The sequence below is a fragment of the Vulpes lagopus genome, chromosome 11 (genome assembly GCF_018345385.1).
Source record: "Vulpes lagopus strain Blue_001 chromosome 11, ASM1834538v1, whole genome shotgun sequence".
Lineage (NCBI taxonomy): Eukaryota > Metazoa > Chordata > Mammalia > Carnivora > Canidae > Vulpes > Vulpes lagopus.
This window is the reverse complement of record NC_054834.1, coordinates 98,078,181-98,093,365: the sequence shown is the minus strand read 5'-3', so window position 1 is coordinate 98,093,365 and position 15,185 is coordinate 98,078,181. Positions and strand designations below refer to the sequence as shown.

The 15,185-nt window shown below is 44.8% G+C and overlaps 2 protein-coding genes across 3 annotated transcripts in view; one reads left to right on the top strand and one right to left on the bottom strand.

Annotated features, from left to right (window-relative positions):
• LOC121471696 overlaps window positions 1-6,956 on the bottom strand; it is a 77,525-nt gene extending 70,569 nt beyond the window's left edge. The window contains exon 1 of the mRNA XM_041722469.1: window positions 6,822-6,956. Within this exon, the coding sequence (XP_041578403.1) occupies window positions 6,822-6,956 (135 nt within the window). The remainder of the gene's footprint in view (window positions 1-6,821) is intronic.
• The window catches only part of WIPF1 (WAS/WASL interacting protein family member 1), a 123,685-nt gene that overhangs the window by 5,098 nt on the left and 103,402 nt on the right, over window positions 1-15,185 (top strand). The gene's annotated exons all lie outside the window — the stretch shown is intronic.

Below are 15,185 nucleotides of genomic sequence, written 5' to 3'. Positions count from 1 at the left end.
TTTCAATTAATGTTTATTGAATGGTGGTTTATTTCTGCCACTCTGGTTGTAAGATTTGAGATGAGTAGATTTTTCATAAAGGCAAAGTAGATCTTAATGTTTTACTGAAGATTATCTGGGTTTTGAAGATGCAAAGAAACAAATTTCATCTTAAGAGTAAGTAGTCCTCCGGGACACCTGGGTGGCTCAGTGGTTGAACTTCTGCCTTTGGCTCAGGGCGTGATCCCGGGGTCCTGGGATTGAGTCCCCCTGCAGGAGGCCTACTTCTCCCTCTGCCTGTGTCTCTGCCTCTTTTTTTCTGTGTGTCTCATGAATAAATAAATCTTTAAAAAAATTAAAAAGTAGTCCTTCACCATGATTGGTTTGTATCATATGTTTTTAATCATATGCGTAATTAGCTTTTACTGCTGTATATTTTTATGTCTTCTCAATTGAACAGTAATAATGATCCAATAATAAAAGAATGGAATTTTGAATTCTCATGGGGAAGGTGGGGATTAGTGTAAAACCTAAGAAGTGATATTTGCTCGTCTAATACCGGTATCTGGGTCACTTCCATGTAAATGACGGTTTGGATTCTCCCACTCATGGATTTTCTACCTTTGTCTTCGAACTAAGAGGTGATGCACATCCTGATGAAGTTCAAGCAAAATTGCAGGCTACCACCCTCCCCATAAACTACCGCAGATTTCTTTGTATCTGGGAGATAAATCGTTCTCTCAGATAAGAGGTGTCCACAAGAGAAAGGACATGGTGAATAAATAGGAAAATTTAGAGCCAGCTAGTTTCTTGGGCCAGTGGAGTCCATTACAACTTAAGGGTTTTTTAAATTTATTTTCTATTTTTTTACATAGGTAATACCTACTCCATTTAATACATTTCTGTATAGGTTTACATTATTCAGATGTATTTTTTCATAAGCAATACTTGATTAACTATGTGGAATATGTACACCTTACCTCATCATAACAGCTAAACATGGTTACATTTCTCCTATTTTTCCCTCTTGTACTTCCCACCATTTATTTACATATTTAAGACTGTGTTACATGGATATTGTTTGCATTTTGCTTGTTTTCCCTTTTTGGTATTGTTTGGACATACTACTACTTTATTTTTTTTAATATTTTATTTTTACATAATCTCTACACCTAATTGGGGGCTCAAACTCACAACTGTGAGATCAAAAGTCATATACTCTTCAGACTGAGCCAGCCAGGTGCCCCACTACTACTGTGTTCTTTTTTTTTTTTTTTTAATTAATTTTTATTGGTGTTCAGTTTACCAACATACAGAAAAACACCCAGTGCTCATCCCGTCAAGTGTCCACCTCAGTGCCCGTCACCCATTCCCCTCCAACACCCGCCCTCCTCCCCTTCCACCACCCCTAGTTCGTTTCCCCGAGTTAGGAGTCTTTATGTTCTGTCTCCCTTCCTGATATTTCCCAACATTTCTTTTCCCTTCCTTTATATTCCCTTTCACTATTATTCATATTCCCCAAATGAATGAGAACATACACTGTTTGTCCTTCTCCTTGACTTATTTCACTCAGCATAATACCCTCCAGTTCCATCCACGTTGAAGCAAATGGTGGGTATTTGTCGTTTCTAATTGCTGAGGAATATTCCATTGTATACATAGACCACAGCTTCTTTATCCATTCATCTTTCGATGGACACCGAGGCTCCTTCCACAGTTTGGCTATTGTGGCCATTGCTGATAGAAACATCGGGGTGCAGGTGTCCCGGCGTTCCATTGCATCTGAATCTTTGGGGTAAATCCCCAACAGTGCAGTTGCTGGGTCATAGGGCAGGTCTATTTTTAACTCTTTGAGGAACCTCCACACAGTTTTCCAGAGTGGCTGCACCAGTTCACATTCCCACCAACAGTGCAGGAGGGTTCCCTTTTCTCCGCATCCTCTCCAACATTTGTTGTTTCCTGCCTTGTTAATTTTCCCCATTCTCACTGGTGTGAGGTGGTATCTCATGGTGGTTTTGATTTGTATTTCCCTGATGGCAAGTGATGCGGAGCATTTTCTCATGTGCTTGTTGGCCATGTCCATGTCTTCCTCTGTGAGATTTCTGTTCATGCCTTTTGCCCATTTCATGATTGGATTGTTTGTTTCTTTGGTGTTGAGTTTAATAAGTTCTTTATAGATTTTGGAAACTAGCCCTTTATCTGATATGTCATTTGCAAATACCTTCTCCCATTCTGTAGGTTGTCTTTTAGTTTTGTTGACTGTATCCTTTGCTGTGCAAAAGCTTCTGATCTTGATGAAATCCCAATAGTTCATTTTTGCTTTTGTTTCTTTTGCCTTTGTGGATGTATCTTGCAAGAAGTTACTGTGGCCGAGTTCAAAAAGGGTGTTGCCTGTGTTCTCCTCTAGGACTTTGATGGACTCTTGTCTCACATTTAGATCTCTCATCCATTTTGAGTTTATCTTTGTGTATGGTGAAAGAGAGTGGTCTAGTTTCATTCTTCTGCATGTGGATGTCCAATTTTCCCAGCACCATTTATTGAAGAGACTGTCTTTCTTCCAATGGATAGTCTTTCCTCCTTTATCGAATATTAGATGACCGTACATTTCAGGGTCCACTTCTGGGTTCTCTATTCTGTTCCATTGATCTATGTGTCTGTTTTTGTGCCAGTACCACACTGTCTTGATGACCACAGCTTTGTAGTACAACCTGAAATCTGGCATTGTGATGCCCCCAGCTATGATTTTCTTTTTTAAAATTCCCCTGGCTATTCGGGGTCTTTTACTACTGTGTTCTTAACAGTTGCATAGTGTTTTGCCGTAGCAAGCTGTATATAACATGACTGGTGCTTTATTGGTTGTCTGCAGTCTCCCATCAGAGTTTGCCCTGCGAGTTCAGTGACCATCAGCTCACCTGTTGGCTCTTGCTAATGATGCCCAAACATATTAATTCATTGAGTCAAGTCAAACAACCAGTCATTCACTGACAGAATAAAGATACTCATTCAGTTGTCATACATAAACCAATGGGCAGTTGAATTTCTTGCGTGTCAACCACTTGTGTCTCCCCAGCCCATTTCTGAAACCTTCCATGCGTTTTTCTGTAGGCATATGCAGGACATTACGTCTGTGGACTGAAGAATTTAGGCGTGAGAAGGACCAAGAGAAAAATCTGGCCGCATCTCAGAGTGATGCAATGTTGAAATGTTGAACATGTTACCAAGTAATATTTCAGGAAACTCTGAGACTCGCTGCCCTCCTGCCCACCCCCGTCCTCCAGCAGAATAGATTCTTAAAGTAGGGAACCTTCGGACCTCAGAGAAGATCTTGAGAAAACATGTACCCAGCTATTTTTTTCTCTGACAGTGTAAACAGTGAGATCAGTGTCTTAACCACAGTAGTCTTGTGTTATGGGGATGGATATTTAGATAATGGAGACAGTCAGATCGGCCTGAGATATAGGAGGGAAAAAATGGGCTGTTCTTGAACAGCCCCTGTCATAAGCAGCACATGTACATGCTGAGGGAAGGACTTCAGGAAGGACCCTGGTGATGGATTTGAGAGAGGTGTGGGGAGGAGAATGAGAGAAGACAAAGCCCTTTGCTTTCCCTGGTCCCCGAAGGCCAGGCTGAGGGGACACTAAGACAAGATTTCAGATGGTACTGAAATTTCTAATCCAGTTTTTGGGAGCCTAGAAAAAGGCAAAGTAGTTGAAGGCCCCTTAAAACCTTTTTAAAAAGTAGTATAGCAGTTTATTTTAAGCAGTACCTATTCTTTTGTATTAGAGCCAGAATTTACCATGCATGGGTTAAGAAATAACCCAAAGTATCGGTTTAAAAAAAAAAAAATCTCAGGTTTTGTGAGTAAAATTTCACATTTTCTTTTCTGAAGAGTTTTAGCACTATATATAAAAAAAAAAAAAAAGCCTCACATTTTATTTGAGATAAGTTAAGAAATTAGATTATCATTAAAATTAAGGCAAGCCTTGAGTGACATTTTATAAGATGTTGGTGCTAGAACCTCGTTAATTAAACATCTATCCTTGATTTTCTCTTTTTTTGATGAGGAATGGGAGAAGTAAAGGGAAGAAATTCTCAATCGGTTAAAGGACTGTGCAGTGGTTATTATGGTATTATTTTAACCATAAAATTCCTTTCTGTATAGAAGTTCTGTATGCATCATCTCTACTATGCTGTGATGAAACAGTATGTCTCATAGAGCTAAGAAGAACCACCAGACCAAATGTTCAGTCTTTATAATTTAGTCTTTGCTCCTTTCTTTTTGTTGAAAATGTGATTTTACCACTTTTTAAAAATTGAGTTGTAGTTTTTACTTTGTTCAGGTTACAAAAGTATGTGCTTGCTATAGAGAAGACAAAAAAAAGGAAGAAATGTGTAAAGAAAAAGTTAATTTTTCTCTTCTCGCTCTCAAATTCCAACTCCTCAAGGTGATCAATATTATCAGTTCAGGATGCGCCCATCCTCAGCTTTGTCCTTATTATATAACTATATCCAAATAGAAATGCCCATATTTTTTTCTATTAAAAAGAGAAACACATTGAGATGCAGTTGACATATAACATTGTATAGATGTAAGGCATATAATGTACTGATTTGATACAGTTATATGTTGTAATATGATGACCACCATAGCTTTAATACCTCCATCACTGTCACATTATTATCATTTCTCTTTTATGGCAAGGACATTAAATATTTCAAGTATATAATTTCAAGTATATAATTCACCGTTGTTACAGTCACAATGGTATGCATTAGATTCCTAGAACTTACTCATCTAATTGCAAGTTTATACCCTTTGACCAATATCTCCCCATTTCCTCTACCTCCAGCTCCTGGTAACCACCACTCTATTCTCTGTTTCTACAAGTTTGGCTTTTTTAGATTCCACATATAAGCAAGCTCCTACAGCATTTGTCTTTCTCGGTCTGACTTATTTCACTTTGCATGATGCCCTCAAGGTCTATCCATGTTGTCACAAATGGTAGAGTGTCCTTCTTTCTCTTGGCTGAATAGTAAATACTCCATTGTGTATGTATACGTCATTTTTATCTGTTCACCTACCAGTGGACATAGCTTGTTTTCATATCTTGGTAATTGTGAGCAATGCTGCAATGAACATGGGGGTACAGCTATCTTTTCAAGAGCCACAGTTTTAAAAAATATTTTATTTATTTATTTGACAGAGAGAGCACACAAGTAGGGGGAAGGGCAGAAGGAGAAGGAGAAGCAGCCTCCTTGATGTGGGGGTCGTTCTCCAGACCCTGGAATCATGATCTAAGCTAACGGCAGACACTTAACTGACTGAGCCACCCAGGTGCCCTGTCACCGATTTTTTTTAACATAACAAAACATTATAGACATCCTCTCCAAATTAAAAAACTCATTTAAAAAAAATTAGAAAATTTAAAAAGATGGGATGCCTGGGTGGCTCAGTGGTTAAGCATCTGCCTTCAGCCCAGGGCGTGATCCTGGAGATCCAGGATCGAGTCCCGCATCGGGCTCCCTGCGTGGAGCCTGCTTCTCCCTCTGTCTGTGTGTCTGTCTCTCTGTCTCTCATGAATAAATAAATAAAAATCTTAAAAAAATAATTAACTCATTTATATCATGGCTGGTTAATATTCCATAAATTAATCATGCAAGTTGTTTCAAGTTTTGTGCTAAAGCAACAGTTTTTCTCTAAACATCCATGTGCATTAATTTGAACATGCTAACATACAGAAGCTTTTATTTTTGTCTGTCAGAGTCCCCAAAGTGGTATTACTTTCCAAAAGTTGTAGTAATTCGCAGTCCCACTAACACTATTTGAAAATCTCTGTTTCCCCACATCCTTGCCAGCATAATTTATTTTAGAAGTATAAACTTTCTAATCTCTTTTTCCTGTTTTGTTTCAGATGATTTCATTAGGGAGCACTTGTCACTATCTTTTTAAAAAAACATTTATTTGAATTATTCATGTCTTGTCTTTTCCTTCATTTTCTAAAGTGCATATGATTTGTCTTCTAGAGCTGGAGGAGAAAAGCTTGAGCCTAAGCTCCCTGAACTTGATTGTTCTGTATTGAAGCGAAACAAAACACTTGATTTCTCTTTATAGTAAAGCAAATATAGACTTCTCAGTCCCAGTTTTCTCCTTCTAAAAGTATATTATGTAAGAAATTGTCTCTGGAAATACCGATGTTTTAATAACACATTTACAAAATACAAAGATGGGAAATTTTAAAGGAGCTTCAAGCTTGCACAGCTAACTGGGTTTCCCTCTCGAGTGCAGAAGTCTGAAGACAAAGGTTCTTTGAGAGCATTAGTTATAAGTTATACTGGATTACATCAAGAGGAAAAAGTGAATCACAGCAGATAGGAATTTAAACCTGGAGCGCTGTTGAAAGCCCCCGCGCTGTTGCTCCTGCTTGTTTTTCTGGGAGGTGGGACTAGATTCCACTTCTGCCGTTCTTATAGTTGCTGAGTTCATTATAAAATTATTTGTGTATAACTCCAGCAGTACATTGGTTAATCAGAAACATCTGTACAACTGGATTCGTTTATATGAACAGAATAACTAAATCAATCAGCAGAATTTCTTGTATTCGGGTAGGTCGGGCCAACATTGTGTCGTCCAGAATAATAACAGTCCTTTGTAGCTAACCTGACACAGATGGCAAAAGGATTGTGTCTGGGCAGCAGAAGTTGGAACTGAAAATGAAGAAATCCTGTGAGTCCTTGATATCTGCCTTCATTAAGTTTTACTCTGCTTTGAATGGTGGTGTTTTAAAGGCCCAGGCGCTTCAGAGAGGGATGTCCTTGTTCAAAGGAGCACAGCCGAGTCCCACCTTTGGAAGGACGGAGGCTCCTGGATGAGGCTGAATTGTCCAGGACAGAGTCGCCTGAAAGAGAAGTGCCAACGTTCTTCCAAACAGCCAGGGGGCCTCGGACGGGAACAGGCCGGGAACAGGTCCACACCGCATGTCTGGCTGGAGGGAGCTGACCGGGGCAGAGGACGTGGGTCCCCGGGGGAGACTGAGGCTGGATCGCCGCCTGCCGGAGCCAGAGCAGCTCCCACGGTGGCGTGTGCCTGTGCACAGCCCAAGGTCCACGGGGGCTGAGCGGATCACAGGGCGCGGCCCCTGCCGTCTGGCTCTCGCCCCAGTTCCCCTGGACACCTCAGTACACGAACACGGGGGGGGGGGGCGTCTGATGAGAACAGGGAAATCTCTAGACGCCGAGGCCCCCTGAACTCTCCACCACTTACAACTCCAAGTCCTTCCCAAGGCCAGAAGTCCGCCGGCCCGGCTGGCCGAACCCCGAGGCTGGCCTTCGGGAGGGCTGCCTGGCCCGGCGGCCTAGGTTTTAGCCGGTGGTGGTGTGGGTGCGAGCCAGGGGAGTGGCCCAGGGCAGTGGCGGCTGCTTCTCTTGCCGGGTGCCAGAGCCCCAGCCCTGGGACCGGTGCACGTTGGCATCTCCTTGGGGCCCCCGTGTGCTGATGCCGGAGGGCACACGGCCCCCCTGCTCTACCTTCCCTTCCACGCTGCCCTTGCCTTCGGATGCCCATCAATCCTCCGAGACAGTGTAGACTCTTAAAAATTAAGTCACTCTCAGCTTGAGTCCTGATATCAACAGCTGATTTAGTTAATGCCTTTTGCATTGGATCCTTTGCTAAAAGTAGTGGGAGGGGTGCCTGGGTGGCTCAGGCGGTCAAGTGTCTGGCTTGGGCTCGGCTCATGATCCCAGAGTCCCTCTCCCTCTCCTCATCCTCTCCCCTGCCCCTTAAATAAAATCTTTAAAAAAAAAAAAAGTAGAGTAGGAAAGTGGAGAGAGCAGAAGGGTAGGAGCCCAACACACATTCTGGTTCCGGCTTTGCTGCCAGTAGTCATGTGACCTTGACAACAGTAAAACACTATGTGGAAGTCGAGTGGAGAAATCTATTGGAAGAGGCAGCTTGCGCCAAGGAGGATGCCTGTGATCCCTGTGATGGGGCACACAGCATCTCCAAATTGGGCACTATCTAAACAGTGCAGTTGTTAACATTTTAACGGATCAGTTAGATATCTGATGCCACTGGAATTTCACCTGGCCTGTTTTTGACTCGGTATTTGATAAATGAGAGAAAGACGTCTATCACATCTCTCTCGTTTAGCTGCAATAGTATATGTGTGTTATGTGTAATATATATAATCAAATTCTATTTTAGCAAACTCTTCGAGTTCTTTTTTTGTTTTGTTTTGATGATTTTATTTATTTATTTATTTGAGAGAGCATGAGCAGGAGGGAAGGAGGCCAAGGGAGAAGCAGACTCTGCGCTGACCAGGGAGCCCAATGTGGGGCTCGATCCCAGGACCCTGAATCATGACCTGAGCCAAAGGCAGACACCCAGTCAACTGAGCCACCTGGGTGCCCCCATTAAGTTCTTTATACTTGAATCCCATTGTATACTTGCTTAAGAAAGAACATTAGCTGTTACCCTGAGATTTTCTTTGTAATGTTATTTGTGGAGACGGGATTTGAGCCAGATGCTCTTCAGGTATGCCCAGAAGATCTTGTTTTATTTATATTCGCTGAAAATCACCTCACTGGGTGCATACACACATGCAGTATATTAACCCTTACTCTCTATTAGTACACTCCTGGTCATAACCTTGAAACCGTCTGTCCTCGCCATCTACTACACATAAGTGCATGCGTGCGTGCATGTACATAACATCATTTGCTTGCTCTTTTTAAGAAGCACTTCAGATGTAACCAGGAAGCACCAATTCCAAACTTCACTGGGAAAGTCCATTGCTGGAGTTATATGCATTAGCCTTTGTGGCTTTTTAGAAGGCAGAGGCCACTGCTTACTAAAGTGCTTTTTGTGTAATCTCAGAGAAAACATCACATGCAGGTGACTGTAAGCACATGCTTTGGAAGCTGTTCACTGTGACGGTGGTGATTCCTGGGAGTAGATAAAAATACCCACATGGGGCTTCACTTCCAGAGTCCTGCCATGATCTTTGATTGGTAGTTCTGACCATAGCTGGGTGAGTCTCTTGTTTGTATTTCTTACTCGTGGTCTGAAGAACAACATGTTGCTATTTTGGCTCAGAGGCAGACCATCTTGGATGTCTTCCAAGAAACTGCGCTGCTTTTGCTTCTTGAGATTGGTGCTAACATTACAGGACCTCTAGTTATGCATGGAAAGAGCCTGAGCCGACAGGCGGTAAATGGTGCCCCTGTGGACTTTTCTTACAGAGAGATTAGACAAACTTGTCTACCTGGGAAGCCGAACCTGAGGTGCCCAAGAGAGCCCACCCACCATTAGATAAGGTCGTGACTAGGAGAAGATGCTTTTGAGTTCTAACGCAGATGCCCAAGAAAGGATGAAGCCCTAGTAGAGAGTTCCCCTGTGCTCCCCCTTCAGCTCTGGCCCCAGCACCACCGAGGGGGAGAGAGTGCAGAGGTCAGCAGTGACAGCAGGGGAAAGAATCTGATGGTTCTGAGCTGCAGGAGGAGCCCCAGTGGTGGGGCAGGGAGGCAGGCAGTGAAGGAAGTGAGATCCTCAACCTCCTCTGCTCCCAAGAAGCCCCCATGCTCATGTGGTTGCTGTGCAGGGGGCGCTGCAAGTGCAGGAAGCTTGTTGAGCTGGCCTAAGCTGTGATCTGCCCTTAGAAGGAACTCACGAGGATAAAACGGAAATAAGAACATGCCATGTCCTCTCGTGCTTACTCACAGAAGTCGAGAATGAATTATTCCTCCAGATTTCCAGTAGTCATTTTTGGACAAGTAACAATCATAATAGCATCTAGCATAGATGTTGCTTACTGTGGACCAAGTAATGTTCTAAATGAACTCCCTGAATCCATATAATGACCCTGTTATATGCAGAGCAGGCACTATTATCTTCATTTTGCAGATGAGGAATTTAAGGTTAATGAACTCGTCCAAGTTTACACAGTTAGCTTGGCAGAGTCAAGATTCAGCCCAGTCCGTGTGGTTTCCGAGCCCACTGTGAACCGTGACGCCCCCCACCTTCCTGCCAGCTCTTCATGAAGGGCATAAAATTGGAAAGGACCTAAGTGGCCCCAGCTTTTTTTAAGCAGATGACTGGTCCCTAGTACAGTGTTCTGAGGAAGTAACCTGGACTTTCTGTTCCTCTGTTTTGCCTTGTGTGTCTGGGTTAGGGTCACCAACCCACTGGAAAGGACAGCCTGAAACAGTGAAGACCCGCCTGCTCTTTGATGGTGTTCTGGGTGCAACATTAGCTTTGCTCTGAATCATCCACCCCCAACATCCATCACAGACATACGTTCTAAATGACCTAAGATTTTAGTCTCTAATGAGGAAGAAAATCTTCCTAGAGTGTCACAGGTGCTGCCTGAGACTGGTGTTATTGACTAGTGTCACATTACGCTCTCAAGAATAAATGAATAACGCAAGTTATATATAGCTGGTGGGCAAGGAGTGTACAACTCAATGATAAAACATAGAACGTCTCATAAAATCCCAGAATGTCGAGCTGGGAAGCAAACTAGAGATGAAGATGCCCATCCTCTGGCTTCACAGGTGAAGAAACAGAACCTCATAGAAGTTAAGTGACTTTCCCAAGGCCAGTGCTAGTTGGTAGCAGATTTGTTTCGACCCAAGAACTCAGGCCTGCTGACTTCCAGGCCAGCTCTTTGCCCTGTCCCAAGACTGCGTAAAATAGTCCATAAATAAGTTTCTTAGTCAACTGCAGGCGAAACGGGAATGGTCTGTTTCCTTACTGGGCAACAATGAGGCCAGCATGGCCCTAAAGATATGAGGATAAAGTTAGAAACCTCAGTTGGGTACAGACTGCAGCAAGCCCAGGTGAGGAAAAAGCCGGGCAGTGTTCAGAGGAGCTACTCCTGTGCAGCTGGCGAGGCCAGGACCAGGAGAGCAGTTACCTGTCCCGGTACCTCTGCTCAAGTCTGTTGTTCTGAAGGTGAAGGAATTAAACTGGCTCGATTTATAGCAGACTTCAGTGACGGGGATGAGGAAGAAGAGGGAAATGGTCACTTCTTTATCATGAAGAAAAAGATATTTCAAAACCCTGGTCCTGAGAGTAACTGTCAGGCCACCAGCCCTCGGTCAAGCCTTGGTCGAAGTGTCTGCAGGCTGCTGGGTTCTTGCTAGATTGCCAGGAGGGAGAATTTTAAGACCTCCCTGATACAGAGGCTCAGGCAGGCTGTGGAGGCCTCTCTGGGGACCTCTGCATCACCAGCGACCCGGCAGGAGCTGCTGGTGTCTGGGGTCAGAACCACAGAGGCCCAGCAGACTTTTTTTTTTTTTTTTTTGCTGACAAGGACAACCACAGGCAACCTTTATACCTGCAGACCCATGGCCTGGGACTCTCCGCAGGCAAGAATGGAGAGGAAGTCAGCTCTACATCAGGAAGAGACCGAAGTCTAAGACCATAGCTGTGTTCCAGAGCTGGCATCCAGAACTGTGTTCCCCGCTTCTGAGCTCTACTGCCCCCACAGGGGGGCTGTAAATTGAAAACTTTGGGGCTGATTTTGGCCCTGGTCTTGTGTGATCCCACCCACAGCAAGAGCATTTGGGGGGAATTAAAACTAAAGGTGGAGAGGAAGCTTGAGGAGCATTCACTACAACTCCTTAGAGACCTTGACCAGTAGTCCCCAAAAGCACCCTTTTGGTGGACCACCAAGGGGTGAGGGGCCATTTATTCCCTCCCTCCCTTTACGGGCTGCAGCTCTATCAGCCCCCTTGGGGATATCTCTGCCATTTATCTGGCCATCTTTTCAAGCCTAGGAAAAGACAAAATTAAAAAAGCTGTCCCGGGAACAGAAGGTAAAACAAAACGAGTTCATTCTTAAGCCGGATCTGATCCGAACGGTTTTTAGGGAGGTACGTTGCTCATGAGTCCCAATGGGGCTTTCTAGCCTCAAATCTGTGGGTCATCATTCTTGGTTAGAGGGCTTTGGGATCTCTTTGTTTGTCTAGAATTAAGCTAGAAGTCAGAGGCAGAGATAGATTTCAAAGTTAGAAATTTCTGACTCCGGTGTCTGTGGTCTCCCTGTCTTGTGCTTGATGGGAATGAGTTTTCGTGACTCGTCCTGCCTTTGTGCCGTGCCAGTGTCAGCCAGCCTCCTCTGACGCAGGATCCCTTGGGGGACTCCTGCCCCATTGCTGCTCCTCCCCTGCCCTAAGCCTAGATGTTGCAGAAAGTAGCTTCCAGCTCTCCCTCTGAATGGTCAAGGAGCATGGAGGGCGCTGCTGTGGGAAGCGCCGGGCCTGGTACAAAACAGGCCCCACTTTATCCAGAACTTACGGTCCCAGCGCCAGTGTAAACTGTTAAAGTCTCATGAGGCCAGTTCTGGCCTGCGTGCTTGGAGGAACTAGGGGGCAGAGCGTACTGTAACCGGCCCCATTGCACAAGTCAGCCCAAGGAGTTCCTCCTTTCGTCCCCCACAAGGTATGTCAGAAGGACCCAAAGCAGAAGAACTGCACGAATGAACTCAGTTCTAGTACAGAAGCCACAGGCAAGGAACCTTGGCCGGTGTAGATTCTGGGGGCTGGGAAGGCAGAGCGTGACGGGTCCCTTCTTCCCAGACTCAAAATAGTTTTAAGAGATAAAATTTAAGAGGCAACAAGTGGTGTTGAGTTTTAAAAACAGCAAGAAGAAACCTGCTCAGAGGGTAGCCCTGTTCTTAGACTCGAATAACAGATGTGAAGGGGACCCGGCGTCCGGGCAGTATTTGACAGGGAGTCTCTCTGTGAACAGCGAGTACACCACATAAAGAAGCATTGTGTAAACCCGTGTTTTGAAACCTTTTTTGACCATGACTCACAGTAAGAAATGTATTTTTCATTGAGATCTAGGACGGATGGATAGATAATAGACACAAAAGTTTTATAAAATAACTCCCATTCTTACCAAATGCAGTACCATATATGTTTTTAAAGCTCGCTCAGCCTACTGAATTGACTGTCAGAGAATGGGCAACAATTTACAGTTTGAAAAACACTGATTTGAACAGAAACAGTTCAGACATGCAGCCTCATTGCAGTTCTGGAACATTCCGCAGAAGGAGCTCCAGTACACAGGCTTCATGGTCCCAGAAGAGGTTTTCCTCATTCTACAAATCACTAGAAGCTGGTGGAGCAGTGATGGCAAAGGTCAAGGAAGGGAGAGGAGGCCGTGGCTCAGGGAGGGAGCGGGAGGCTGAGTTACATCGTGTTCACACCGGGACACTTGAGTGCCCATGATGTGTCCTGGCACAGAGAAGACCGACCCTGCTCACAGAGCAAGGGTACCCCTAATCGAGTGAGTGTGTAAAGATTTCCATCCACTAAGGTTTGTAGTGAAGGGGAAGCATAAACAATGACACACAGGGAACTGGACCCCCTTTCATTCTGCATTCTCTAGATGAGCCCTAAACCATGTCACAGGGCTGGGTTCAGTGTTACACCCCTAGTTCTGTGTCTCATTTATATTAAGTTCTCAATAAATTGTTTATTGAAAGACCATGTTGGGGCTCCTGGGTGGCTCAGTGGTTGAGCGTCTGTCTTTGGCTCGGGTCATGATCCTGGGGTCCTGGGATCGAGTCTTGCATCGGTTTTCTCCACGGGAGCCTGCTTCTCCACCTCTCTATCTCTGTTTTTCATGAATAAAGAAACTCTTCAAGAAAAAAAAAAAAAAACAACAATGTTATCTAGTTAGTTAGTACTTGCACCTAGACTAGCAATGATCCTAATTATACACGGTGCTATTAAAAAAGCATTATTTGAAAGGCACGTCAACACACTTGATTCATAACCACACATAAATGAGACAGGAAAGATAAGAAAGACCCAGAAAAGTGTGGGTCATATTGCAGAACTTCTAAACCCCATCTGAGTTTTAGGTCCTCCATGCAGCAAGCCTTTAAAAAGTTGAGGTTTGTCTGGTTTGATTTTTAGGCGGGCCTTGGGACAGGTTGCTCCGGCTCTTCGCTTTGAGAGGAGAGGTCCAGCGGGTGTGAGGGAAGCTGACCTTGGCTGGTCAGGGGAACTCAAGAGGGTGCGCTCAGACTTTCCACTGCTGGAAACCTGCACCTCCACTTAGTTTACCCACTTGGCTCAGGCAGTTCAAGATGATGTGACTTAGGCTTAAATCACCCAAGTTTCTGCAGAGAGCAAGGTGCCTGGGGACTGCTCTTTGTTGGATCCTAAATGGAGTCTGTGGTTTAAGCTCTGGACCAGCCCGCACAGATGGAGCACGGAGCTGAGAAGTGGTCTGGGGCCCTGGGAAGCCTGACACGGGGCCTGGTGCGGAGAGCGCCAGAAGCCCCCGAGCTGAGTTTCCCGTGAGCATCCAGCCCCAGGTGGGGGCCTTCAGTACCTGAACCTGGCGGTCCAGATCCCAACTTGCCATCCTTCTGCTACGCTATACCAGCCACGGGTCCTTCTTTCAAGCAGTTCTGGGAGGAAAGGGGGAGGATGCAGGGAAGCAGGACTTCGAAGAGAGGAGAGGCAAAGACATTACGTGATTTGAGAAAGATACTCCAATAGAATGGCTTCCCTCCTAAAAATGGACAAATAGAACTTCAAGATGATTGCTGTCAAGTTTAGACAATGGGTTCAAGTTTCACATGGCCCAACCCCAGAGAAAATAGTTCGTCATGACTGGGAACTGAGGATACTTTTCACTCTTCAAAAGATCCCCTGGAATTCTGCTGTAAAGAACAGTAGCTCTTGGCCTCTGGGACGTGCGCGTGGCATTGGGACCCTGGATGTGTGAGGGGCTCCACAGGCTGGTGGGCCCACCTAGCAGATTCTGTGTGTTTAGGACATTGCTCTTTACACCTATTTGAGGTAAAGAGCGGGTAAGGCCAAGTCTAAATGCAAAAGAGCGTTCAAAATCAAACAGCAGGGTTCCCTGGGTGGCACAGCGGTTTAGCGCCTGCCTTTGGCCCAGGGCGCGATCTTGGAGACCCGGGATCGAATCCCACGTCGGGCTCCCGGTGCATGGAGCCTGCTTCTCCCTCTGCCTATGTCTCTGCCTCTCTATCTCTCTCTGTGACTATCATAAGTAAATAAAACAAAAAAAAAAAGGATTCAAAATCAAACAGCAGGCAGGGAGCCCCAGGTTCTCATTCCTCTTCCGTCATTGTCTCTGTGACCCTGGGCCTTGGTTTCCTCATCCATAATTTGGGGCATGTTGGAGATGCTCCCTCTGACCTTCAGCTCAAACACCCTGT